This window comes from Mustela nigripes, chromosome 3 (assembly GCF_022355385.1).
Source record: "Mustela nigripes isolate SB6536 chromosome 3, MUSNIG.SB6536, whole genome shotgun sequence".
NCBI lineage: Eukaryota > Metazoa > Chordata > Mammalia > Carnivora > Mustelidae > Mustela > Mustela nigripes.
Window position 1 is genome coordinate 72481613 of NC_081559.1, and position 13279 is coordinate 72494891.

General features: G+C 40.0%; 1 protein-coding gene across 1 annotated transcript in view; it reads right to left on the reverse strand.

Annotated features, from left to right (window-relative positions):
- PDE11A (phosphodiesterase 11A) overlaps positions 1-13279 on the reverse strand; it is a 388241-nt gene that overhangs the window by 181415 nt on the left and 193547 nt on the right. Inside the window, exon 6 of the mRNA XM_059392799.1 lies at positions 3544-3676. Coding sequence (XP_059248782.1) covers positions 3544-3676 — 133 coding nt within the window. The remainder of the gene's footprint in view (positions 1-3543; positions 3677-13279) is intronic.

Consider the following 13279-nt stretch of genomic DNA (forward strand, 5'->3'; position numbering starts at 1 on the left):
GGGAGATACTCCATTAATCCTGGATTAAAAAGTTATTTCCCTATATTCTACCAGTAATAAATAACTACTCAATTATGATTACCAATAAAAATTATGGCTCCATAGCTGACCAAGAAGAGAGAACTCAAACCTTTGCAGGAAGACAACACAGTTCTAAAGGTTACCCTCTACTTCTAGGATGATTCCAGAATTATTTTTAGTGCAAGAACAAAGTAATTGCATTTTGTCATGACATTTTTTTTTTATCTTGAGGAAAACACTTAAAACATTAATAAAAAATATTATCTGAAATGGTTGTTTTTATCTTATGATCTACACCGTCTTACATCAGGCTTCATGGGGAGAAGGTTGGAGCCTCTTAGCCTCTTGGCATCGTGGCTTAGGCTGGAGTCTCATTCATTATTAACATAAACAGTTGATACCTGTCCCTGAGGCAAAATATACTTGATAAGGGAGGAAGCCTAAGCAGATAAATAATTTTGTTTTTTCTGGTGTAATATAACACACACACACACACACACACACACACACAACAACACACACACACACATTCGTAGGACATGTCTACTAGATGCTTGCAGGAATACTCTCACCTCCATCTACATGGATTAATTCCTTACCAATTTTTTCCCTTACCATGAGAAGGGAAACATAAATAATTTGATATTTTAAATTTATATATTTATATATAAAGTTATATAAAAATTTAATTTTAAATTCCAATACAATGCAAAGAGACCACGTAAAAATCAAATATGATGTGTCTTCAGATTTGCATTTGAAATTCAGGATTAGGTATGTGGCAGATTGAAAGGTGAAAGACCAAGAAATAATGTTGGTATAAATACATGCTTTATTTTATCAGAGGGAAGAAAGTGATTTCATTAAATAGTCACTGAAGACAGTTTACTGTCTTCAGGCATCATTGCCTCTAACTACTGGATAAAAACACAACATTTTGGGGTCCAATCCCACCGAAGTAACTGTTGCATTTCTGCTCAAGAGTCCACACTGTTCTTTTAATAGATCAGTGGAGCATGCTGCTTTATTGGAATGGACTATAAGTTCAGAGAAAAATGTAAAATGGCTGTATCACTCTCTAATCAGGAAGAGATGTGACAAGAGTCTGAAGACACAAGGAGATGGCATATCCAACATCTCTGAATTTTATGAGTGAGAAATATTCTTGAGATATGAATTGTGCTTGCTACATGTGCTGTTTTTTGTTAAAAAAAAAAAAAAAAAAGAACAATGACTGGACAAGAATTTTTCCTTTCCTGATGAAGGCGAAGATGTTGCTAGCCTATGACCCAGGCTGTCAGACTCCAAGGTATAGACAGACACTGGTCCTTAACAGTTATGTATGTGACCGCCAAACATGGAACCCAAATGTCCATCAACAGCATAGTGGATAAAAAAAAAAGCAAGGCTTCTTCATACAGTGGGATACTTGGCACAGGGAAAATAAATGAATGAGTTGCAAACTCACATGACTCAGGAACATATGTCAAATGAAAAGGCAAGCCATAGAAGAATACATACAGTATAATTTAATGTATATAAAGTTCAGAGACATGCAAGGTATAATGATCTATTTGGCACAGATTCAGATATATGCAATGAAACTATACAGAAAAACAAAGGAATGTTAAGTTTAAAGTAGGATAGGTTTACCTCTGCAGGCAAAGTTAAGGGGAGGGATTAGGAAAGATCAGTATAAGGATTCACAAGTAATAGTCATGTTCTTGTCTTAAACTGGATATGGGTGCTCACTGCCTTGTGTTTTGTTATATCTTTACATATGGCTTAATAACCAACTTTTTAAAATGGCCTAATTTGTTGATTCTTTCTTTTCCCCAGAATTTGACTTCAAGGTACAAAGCTAAGAGCAGAATAACAGTAATCCATACCAAACTTAGTGCTAAAATTTGGGAAAGAACTCAACTGTGACCCCTTGACATCTAATCTAATATGAAGACTTGGTAACAAGGAATTGGCAACAAATGATTTTTCTGCATAGCAAGACTTTCAGATTTGTTTAGCTATTACTGATGTCAGTAATAGGACACCGAGACCATTCCTTCATAAAGCTGTGTTTAGATATCTGTTCTTCAGGATTCTTTCTCTAAAAGCAAGAAGAAAGAAACACAGCAAAACACAAAACTTTGTCATATCAGTCCTAACCCAATCATATTAGTAAAGTAAACAAATACTGACCTCTATAAAGCATCTCTGCCAATCACAGAACAAAGGTGTTGGTATTTTCCCACAAAGGAGGACAACTAAAGAAGCTTTCAACTGGGTACTTTCCCAAGGAAGGTAAGTTAAAACTTAGAAATAATGCATCAGAACTGAAGAGAGATAGAGGGGTGGTCAAGTTTGGGACAGCCAAGGGAGCACGCTGCAGAGACACCCAACCCAGACTGAGAGTTTGTGGAAGGATTTGCAAGGTAGGAGCAGCTGAGCTCCGTGCTCAAGAATTAATAGAAACTGCTAGGGGACATAGCCTGAGGGAAGAAAGCTCCAGGCAGCTACTGAGAGGTGGTGAGTTTTGGGGACTTAAAAATTTCCCAGCAGAGATCTGCAAAGATGACATGGCTGAAGTTTGAAGTTAAGTTTAGACTGCAGCCTCCTACCACATCATGCCCACCCAGACATAGGATAGCACAGGGCATTCTTAACGTGGCTTCCAAGGTCCTGGAACAATCTGGCTTCTGCTTCCACTTACAGCCTTATCTACCTGGTGCTTTTGACAGCATTAACTCACCTTAGCTCTCCAGACCCTCAGCCCCCATGCTCTCTCAGCCTTGCCTGGAACACATCTCCTCATCTTCCTTGCAAAAAAACTCCTGTTACTCATTAAATCTTAGCTTGGCAATCTAGAATTGAAGACATGTAATTTATTGAAAACACACACACACACACACACACACACACACAGGTATTTTATAAATTCATGTAAATTTATCTCTATGATATTGTAGATATTTAGAATTTAAACATCTGCAAGTCAGAATCTATATTGCTTTAATATATTCTGCATATAGCACAATGTGCCTACAAAATTAACATTAAACAATAACACAAACCAATTTACCATTTCTCAGGAGCAATTTTAAAAGACATGGTAGTTGTTCTAGCATCTATTGGGAAATAACTATGTTATATATACATTTTTATTGATAACTATTTCATAGTTTAATATAAATTACGCTTAATATAAAATGTTCATGAGTTAAGATATAGGTACTCGTATATGGGTACATTTACTACAAAATGTACCCAATTATAAAACAGCATCAAACTAATACAGAACAGATAGCCATTTTGCCATGGATCAGAGTAGAGAGGAAGTTTTTCTGGTACTCTACAGTAGGCAATGCTAAAAATCTGATCACAGGGGAAAGATGCAGGAAGAAAAAAATTGCCTGTAAACTCAGGACTTGCTGTGGTTCTATATGATGTCCCTCTTTTGCTTCAACCCCAAACCATTACCAGGGTGACAAGTGAACCTTAAAACCGCACCCACAGAATTCCTCTTACCTCAGCATCAAAGCGAGGATCCTGGTAGGCATCGCTGATGTTCACGGGAAGGCCTGTGGAAGCTACGAGCTCAGCAACACTGTTATTTACGAGCCAGTCGGAATATGATGATTTCTCCACGCTTTCTTTGAAACTATCAAAACCAAAGCAGGCAGTCAGAAAATAAAGAAGGGTTAAGTTTGCTTGAAAGCAAATCTCATAAAACTACACTCATAGTGGGATCATTTCTCCCCTTTAAGAAGGGATAAGTGACTTGAGTCACAAAAAAGTGAGGTAATTATCTGTAGCTCCTTCAAAAAGACTTACCCGATGTAATGTAAAATAATCAGACCCATGGGAAGAAATGATAGATTCTCTAGGATCCAGAGAACAACTCTAGGTTGTATTTAGGCCAAAGCAAACAGACATAAAGTAAGTAATGAAGTAATGACCGAAATTGACAAGAGGATGCTAACGCCATGGGATAATACATTCCACGGACCTCCCCAGCCCACACCCCTAAACTGAGCAGACTGGATGTTTGACAAAGGGAAATATTAAGCCCCAGAATGAGGAAAAATCAGGAAATAAATTAGGAGTTTACAAATTTTTTTTAATTAGCATACAAGTTTACAAAATTTTAAAGGCAGCAAAAGAGCAGATCTTGACCATGTGCAATCTAGTAATTACGTAACTAGTTTTGTAGTATGTCTCAGAGTTTAACAAAAACATATATCTTACTTACAAAATCTTACTGAAAAACCCTTTTTAATTTTACTGACCCCTAACCTTAACATTTAAATTATATTCACATTTGATTTGAACAGGAATTTTATGCACAATGGTTTTGTGAGCTTTCCCTTGTATCACGTTTGCTATAATCATCGAATTTACAGAAAGGGCATGAGAATTAGTTAAGACTCCCTATTCCCTCCCTCCCTTCCACCAATTCTACCCCAAGTACAACTGAGCACTGCCAGGAGCTACAGAAATGCAAAACTGAGTACTGTTCTTGTGGAGGATGTGAGGTTTGTGGTGTGGCAGGCGATAACTGAAATTACATAAATGAATACAAGTCTACTTGGGCGATGTTTTCCAAACCCCAGGACACATGAGTGAGTGTACCACAGCCAGAAGAGTGAGAACTCTATTGACTTTTTAATCTAAACTGCTGTATACATAAGGAAGACACTAAACACTGTCACTAGTCATTGTTACCCTGTAACCACGTGCTGCGGTGTGGAATTTGTGCCGTCTGGAGGATCTGGGGGCACAGAGAGGACCCCGGATGCACGAAGAGGTGGGAAGCAGAGGCATTCTTTAGCGCCATCCATAGACGTCATCCGGAATGATTTGTCTGTGTCTGGTGAGTGTAACATTTACTTGTGATGCTATTCATCCCTTCTTGCCTAATAAACACCACTAACACATCGACTTATTCGCTCTGGATCTCTGGCTCAGAAGCGGAAGTTTTGCTAAAAAGTGGAGTCACGTATTTCTTAGATGGTGCCTAAATCAAAGAAGTAAGAAGACAGAGGACTTCAAAGATAAGATGGCACCTTTCTTTTCTACGACAAACAAAGGGACATCAACAAAGTCCATGGTTTATTTTCTCTGCTACGTTGTATCTGTGAGGAGGGACATTTTGTGGTGTGCTGCCATGGAAGCAAAATAGAGGAGGAAACATGATAATGCACCTGATAGGAGAATCCAGCTTGATGAAGCCATTTCTAAATTCATAAATAGTATGACTGAGCGCTGCTCCTTTCTTGCAGTGATGAATCAGTTTGTCAACTCGCTCTGTGCCGTCTGTGTACTTTATTCTATTCTGCAATTCTTAGAAAGTGTTGCATGATAAAACAGCGTGGAAAATGCTGAACTAGCGAGTGCTGGGTGGGGAAGAGGGAAGAATCCAAGAGAAGAAACGGTTGGGGCAGGGAGAGGTGAAGGGCCAAGGGTGAACACCCTAAGGAAAGAAACCAGTTTCATCAAAAAGCCTGAAAACATAGGAGCTGGGTCTTTCAAGTGGGCACGTGTTCAGCAAGGGGAGACTGGGGCTGGTGAGGAGGAGAGCGCCAGGGGAGGAGGAAATAGCAGGAATAGAGACACAAAGGGGAAAGAGCACAGGGAGGGCACCTGGGTGGCTCAGTGGGTTAAGCCGCTGCCTTCAGCTCAGGTCATGATCTTAGGGTCCTGGGATCGAGTCCCGCATCGGGCTCTCTGCTCAGTAGGGAGCCTGCTTCCTCCTCTCTCTCTGCCTACTTGTGATCTCTCTCTGTCAAATAAATAAATAAAATCTTAAAAAAAAAAAAAAAAAAGAGCACAGGGAGTGTTCTTGGAACACTGTGCAATCCTCTTTGGTGGGAGCACAGGGTCCAAGTGGTGGCAACTTTCACCAAAGGGCTGGCTGAAACGTTAGTCACAGGGGATGGGGAGCTGTTGGGAGTGTACAGAGCAGGGAAATGACATGATTGGAGCTGTTACTTCAGGAAGCTCAATCCAGGGACAGGGAGCAAGAAAAACTGGCTAAGAGAGATGAAGGGGAGACTAGCCAAGTCGTGCAGGTGGGAGGTGAGGATGCCGGTCCCTCAGGAGGTCCTGCATTAGACTCTGCGGGGCTGGGTGGGTAGCTGGTGTGGCTTCCGTTTTGTTCCTGCGTGCCCATGGCACTATTAGAAATGAGTTGTTTTGAGAAGCAGAAGATGAGGAAAGATAACAGACATTTTGTAAACCTGGAACACATTATTCATCGTTGAAAACCCAGGAACAAAACCCATATCAAGACTTTAGGACTGAAAATACTGTAGAGCTGGGATGATCTTCAGGGAGAATACAATGGATGAGATCATCCAGGGAGCGAATACATAGGGAAATCTATATCTGAGGGAAGAAAGATGAAGAAAAGCAGTAATAAAGGGGGAGGAGATAGAGAAGAAAGAAAAAAGGGAAAGCAAATTTATCCTCACCCAAGGCAGACCAAGGGTCTGTCTTGATGCTTTACCTAACTTGTTTCGTTTTCACGTAAATCCTATGATTTATGTGGGTACAATTTTCTACATGTTATAGATCAGAAAACCGAGGCTCAGAGATGCTAAATAATTTTGCCAAGTGGAGATAGAACTTTCAGCTAAGTGTGACTGCAGAGCCCCATATTATTCTGCTTATCCTGTAGCCTCTCAGGGAAGGAAACCAATGAGTAGAAGCAGAGCAAGAACAGTAGTCTCACCTAAAGAAAAGAAGGGAGTGACAGTCCTCACCACAGAGAGTTTCAGGGAGACACCGCAGATCATAAACACTGCAGCCGAAGACTGCTCACAGTCAAAGGAAGAGGGAGGAAAAGACATTGATCTTGATCATCCAGTCGTAGGTCCTTACTTACAAAATTCTCAAGAAGATGATGATAAAAACACTTAAGGAGCAGGGGCTCCTGGAAGAGTCATTCTAAATATAATCATGCTTAGAATGGGTTGAGTTCGGGCTGCATATGTATTGCAATCAGTCTAAAATAGTAGGACAAAGTAAGACAGTTAACTCTATACAAGGCACTACACGTAAGCACAGTTGAGGTGGTTTCTAGAAAGTATAAACTATGCTCTCTCCCCTCACGGTGGTTGCCACCTTGATGGGGAGGTGAGAAATACATATACTGACACTTACACAATGAACACTTGAAGGGCCCAGTTCAAATTTCAAGTGAAAAATGTGTCACGTGGCTGTGTTGCCTAGTTACCAAGTTCAACTCTACCAGATCAGGAATGCTAAAGAAGTGCAGGGAGGAAGCAGCCACCTGTGGCCGTTCTCATAGGGGTACAGCTGCAGAGGGAGGGGAGATTTTAGGGACCCTAAGAGCAGCTGCAACAGTGCAAGCAGGTGTTCTGAAAACTACCTCTCCATTACTTCAGTTTCATGGTGCAGGGTACATAAACCAAGGCCCAGCATGACAGAATATTCAGAGAGACAGTCAGGAATGAGTATTCATATCACATTCCGGCTTTTGCACTAATTCACCTTACAAATCTTATAATTTTACAGTAATGCAGAATTATGATGTTGAGTTAGAGCTCTCTAAGACCTTTTTAAAAAAAAAAAAAAGATTTTATTTATTTGACAAACAGAGAGGGAGCACGAGCAGGGGGAGAGGGAGAGGGAGAAGCAGACTCCCCACTGAGCAGGAAGCCTGATATGAGGTTTGATTGCAGGACCCTGGGATCATGACATGAGCTGAAGATAGATGCTTAACTGACTGATCTACACAGGTGCCCTGTTTTCCCATTTCATTTATTTATTTATTTATTTGGCACGGGGGAGATAGAATGAGTGAAAGAGAGAGCATGAGAGGGAGAAGGGTCAGAGGCAGAAGCAGGCTCCCTGCTGAGCAGGGAGCCCAATGTTGGGCTTGATCCTGGGATCATGACCTGCACTTAAAGACTTAACAGACTGAGACACCTAGGTGCCCCCCAAAACCTTGCTTTTTTTCTAAAGAATAATTTTGCCTTTTGAAAAAGACCATGAATTTTATAGTCAAATATAACGGATTCAAATACCTATTTTGCCACTTCCTCACAACGTGATCTCAGACAAGTTGGTTATACTTCATCTGTAAAGTAAGTATAATACTAGTACTTATTGTGCAGATTAAGCTAAGAATTTATACAAGTGCTTAACATATTTTCTAGCCTACAGTAAACAGTTTTAAAAAGCATCTACTCTAAAGTCAATTCTGACTTGTGACAGTAGCCTTTTACATTTTCGCAGTGAAGTATTGTGAATTCAACCACAAAGGAAAGGGCCCAAATTATTTCTGTTTCTTGAGGGACACATCTGGCTTAAAGGATCAATTCTTTCCTTTTTTTAATTTTTTTTCATTTATTTATTTTCAGCAAAACAGTATCATTATATTTTCACCACACCCAGTGCTCCATGCAATCCGTGCCCTCCCTCTCTAATACCCACCACCTGGTACCCCGACCTCCCACCCGCCCACCACTTCAATCCCCTCAGATTGTTTTTCAGAGTCCATAGTCTCTCATGATTCAACTCCCCTTCCAATTTACCCCAACCCCCTTCTCTCTAACTCCCCATGTCCTCCATGCTTTTTGTTATGCTCCACAAATAAGTGAAACCATATGATAATGGACTCTCTCTGCTTGACTTATTTCACTCAGCATAATCAGTTCTTTCCTTAAGCTCCTATAAGTCAACTCCTTCTAATTGGTGAGAGCTCTTTTATTCTGTGTGGCTTCCTCTTTTTTGATTGCTGTTGGAGCAGAACATATTAAGATCATAGACACAGCCATGTGGGTTATGCAGGTCCTGCTCTGCATGGGGGTGCCTTGTAAAAGGAACAAATAGGGGCTGAAATCTAGTCTAGTTGTGCATGTTGACTTAGAGCTGCATCCTTCTAGAGGGAGTACTTTTTCTATTCTCACAGAGACACTGTATGCTCTGGCAATGGCCCTGTTCCAATCTCTCTGACAAATGGACATCTAATATCAAATTGAATGTCTTTAGTGACAGGGAACTCATTACCTGTCAAAATATTCCATTCCATTTTGTGGCCGCTCCGCTTACTTCCTAATAATCACCTTTTGCTCCCAATCCCATGGGATCTCATTAGCTGACAGCACTTGATATAGTTGGCTATAATTAACATGTTCCCCATAGTCTTCCACCTAAGATCATTTTTTTCTAACAAGCTCTAATTTCTCCAGCGACTCCTCCTCTGGCATGCCTTCCTTATTCTCACTATCCCAGTCCTCCATGTAGTCTCACTGATTAATAGTCCTCTTGGTCATGAAAGCAGTCCAGAATAGTCTTCTCCATGGGGTCTGAGCAGGATGGAGGTGGGATGACCATCACCTTTGCTCTAGATCTTGTTCCTACCAGAAGGGTTAGGGTTGATAGTTTCTAACAGGTCTTGTTTTTTTTAATAGGTTGTTGGAAGTTTAAACTAATACCCAAAATTGAATACTCAAAAATCAACTTTCTAGAGCCCCCCACATCTGACCAGAGATATCAAATCCAGCACTGAGATCTTCAGTTTGGGCCAGAACCAAGATAAGGAGAGTTACCGCTGTTTGGAAACACTTCAATATTGATTACTCTGTAGTTTGTGGGTGCAAATGAAATCATGGCAGTTCAGCGGCTCTTAGCTGCCATGTGCGTAACTGCAAAACCACAGACACCTCCAAGTCCTCTCCCCACCCATAGTTTCTAGGGAAACTTGTTCTTTCACTCAAGGCCCCTTGTCAAAGCCGTGGAAACCAATGGGAGACCAGACACTTGAGGGTGCTTAAGTTACATGGGTCAAAGGAAGAATCCTCTCCCCCACACTCTGCATTGTATTTTGACCCCTAGGTTGGGGTCCCTAGGTCATATTGTTTATGTCTATGCTGTCACAAGTTTCCTCATTAAATAGCCCCTTTGGCTTCTCCCATACCCTTCTCTGTTATACTCAGGGAATAAGGGTGGGCTGGCCCTTCTTTCAGCAAAAAGAAAAAGACACTTACTGATCATCTCATGCAAGTGGATGTCTGGTGTGAGTGTTTCTGGGTTTGTGTTTACTTTCCCAAGACACTTACTGTACACCAGTGCACCACACAGAGAGAAAAATGGCTTATAATTCTATACAACATCCAGTATTTATTGAAAATCAAAAGTTTTGAGATACTATTAAAATACATCTAAAGATTGTATGTTTTAATATCTATGTTTAATAGTCTCTTATATTCAAATCATAAAACCATTTTGACCTTTAAGGGGGGGGGTGTTAAAATAAATTCTGGCTTAAAGAAAAAAAAAATCAGCAGACCAAAAAAAAAAAAAAAAAATCCTTGAAATAAGAGTCTGATGCTATAGCAAATGGAACTGATTCCATTTACTCTATCACCAAGAACCCTAAGATACCTGGGAATAAACCTTACCAAATAGGTAAAAGATCTATACTCGAGGAACTACAGAAGACTCCTGAAAGAAATTGAAGAAGACAAAAAGATAGGAGACCATTCCATGCTCAGGGATCAGAAGAATAAATGTTGTTAAAATGTCTACACTGCCTAGCGCAATCTATACTTTCACTGCCATTCCTATCAAAATTCCACTGGCATTTTTCAAAGAGTTAGAACAAACAACCCTAAAATTTGCATGAAACCAGAAGAGACTCTAAATTGCTAAGGAAATGGTGAAAAAGGAAAACAAAACTGGGGTCATCACATTGCCTGATTTTAAGCTTTACTACAAAGCTCTGATCACCAAGACAGCATGGTACTGGCACAAAAACAGACACATAGACCAGTGGAACAGATTAGAGACCCCAGATATGGACCTGCAACTACATGGTCAAATAATCTTTGACAAAGCAGGAAAAAATATACATTGGAAAAAAGACAGTCTCTTCAATAAATGGTCCTGGGAAAATCAGACAGCTATGTGTAGAAGAATGAAACTCAACCATTCTTTTACACCATACACAAAGATAAAATCAAAATGGATAAAAGACCTCAATGGGAGGCAGGAATCCATCAGAATCCTAGAGGAGAATATAAGCAGTAACCTCTTCGACATCAGCCACAGCAACTTCTTTTAAGATGTGTCTCCAAAGGCAGAGGAAACAAAAGCGAAAATGAACTTTTGGGACCTCATCAAGATCAAAAGCTTCTGCACGCAAAGGAAACAGTCAACAAAACAAAGAGGCAACCCACGGAATGGGAGAAGATATTCACAAATGATGGTACAGACAAAGGGCTGATATCCAAGATCTATAAAGAACTCCTCAAACTCAACACACACAAAACAGATAATCACATCAAAAAAATGGGCAGAAGGCATGAACAGACACTTCTCCAATGAAGATATACAAATGGCTATCAGACACATGAAAAAATGTTCATCATTAGCTATCAGGGAGATTCAAATCAAAACCATACTGAGATACCACCTTATACCAGTTAGAATGGCCAAAATTAACAAGACAGTAAACAACATGTGTTGGAGAGGATGTGGAGAAAGGAGAACCCTTTGCATTCCCACACTATTGGTGGGAATGCAAGTTGGTGTAGTAACTTGGAGATTCCTTAAGAAATTAAAAATAAAGCTTCCCTATGACCCTGCAATTGCACTATTGGGTATTTACCACAAAGATACAGATGTAGTAAGAAGAAGGGCCATCTGTACCCCAATATGCATAGCAGTAATGGCCACAGTTGCCAAACTGAAAAGAACCAAGATGCCCTTCAACAAACGAATGGATAAAGAAGATAAGGTCTATATATACTATGGAGTATTATGCCTCCATCAGAAAGGATGAATACCCAACATTTGTATCAACATGGATGGGACTGGAAGAGATTATGCTAAGTGAAATAAGTCAAGCAGCGAAAGCCAATTATCATATGGTTTCGCGTACTTGTGGAGCATAAGAATAACATGGAGGACATGAAGAGATGGAGAGAAGGGAGCTGGGGGAAATTCAAGGAGGAGATGAACCATGAGAGACTATGGATACAGAGAAACAAACAAACTGAGGATTTTGGAGGGGAGGAAGGTGGGAAGTTGGGTGAGCCTGGTGGTGGGTATTATGGAGGGCATGTATTGCATGGACACTGGGTGTGGTGCATAAACAATGAATTCTGGAACACTGAAAAGAAATAAAAAAAAAAAAAGAAATAGAGGGGGAAAAAGGAAATAAGAGTCTGAGAAAAGGAAAATAAATACAGTTGTCCCTTCACTTCAGTGACTCTTCCTTAAAAAGTAAAAATTAACCACTTAGCTTATTTTAACTCTAAAAAGTAGACTCCTCTAAAATCAAGATTTGTGTAAAATAACATGAAAATTGTAAAGAAATCTTTTACTTGTATTCACTAGAACCAGGTACCTAGGAAGATGCAGGTTTTTAAGTGAGTTTCCCTCAAAGGGCTACAGTTTAGTCTTCTTTCTCAGTGCTATCTTGAGTCCCAAATACGAGACCCACACTGACTTCAAAGAGAGCTTCATGAACTCAAATATATTGACAGTGGAAGGTAAAACAGAATTGCCCTATTACAGATAACACATAGTTCCTGAAATGTGGCTGCCCCTGAAGTGAGGGCCAGTGAGGTAAGATATAAACCTGAGGATAACAAGTTGCAAAGTAGTGGAGGAAGGAAATCAATACAAGTGAAACAAAAGAAGACAAAATAAAACACCCTGGGACAAGTAATTTCACCATCTTCAATTGTCTGAAAAACATATCTTAGCTAAAGATTCAAACAGAGAAAGCTATATGAAAATACACTAAAGTCTAAAGTCTTTTTAAAGGATTACTTCTCAAAATGAGTCTCTAAATTAGAAGGGAAACTACTGGAATAAAATAATGTTACAACACACACAAAACAGGCAAACATATAAAAAAAAAAATGGGCAGAAGGGACGCCTGGGTGGCTCAGTTGGTTAAGCAGCTGCCTTTGGCTCAGGTCATGATCCCAGCGTCCTGGGATCGAGTCCCACATCGGGCTCCTTGCTCAGCAGGGAGCCTGCTTCTGCCTCTACCTGCCATTCTGTCTGCCTGTGCTCACTCTCTCCCCCTCTCTCCCTGAAGAATAAATAAAATCTTTAAAAAAAAAATGGGCAGAAGATATGAACAGACACTTCTCTAATCAAGACATACAAATGGCTATCAGACACATGAAAAAATGTTCATCATCATTAGCCCTCAGGGAGATTCAAATTAAAAACACATTGAGATATCACCTTACACCAGTTAGAATGGCCAAAATTAACA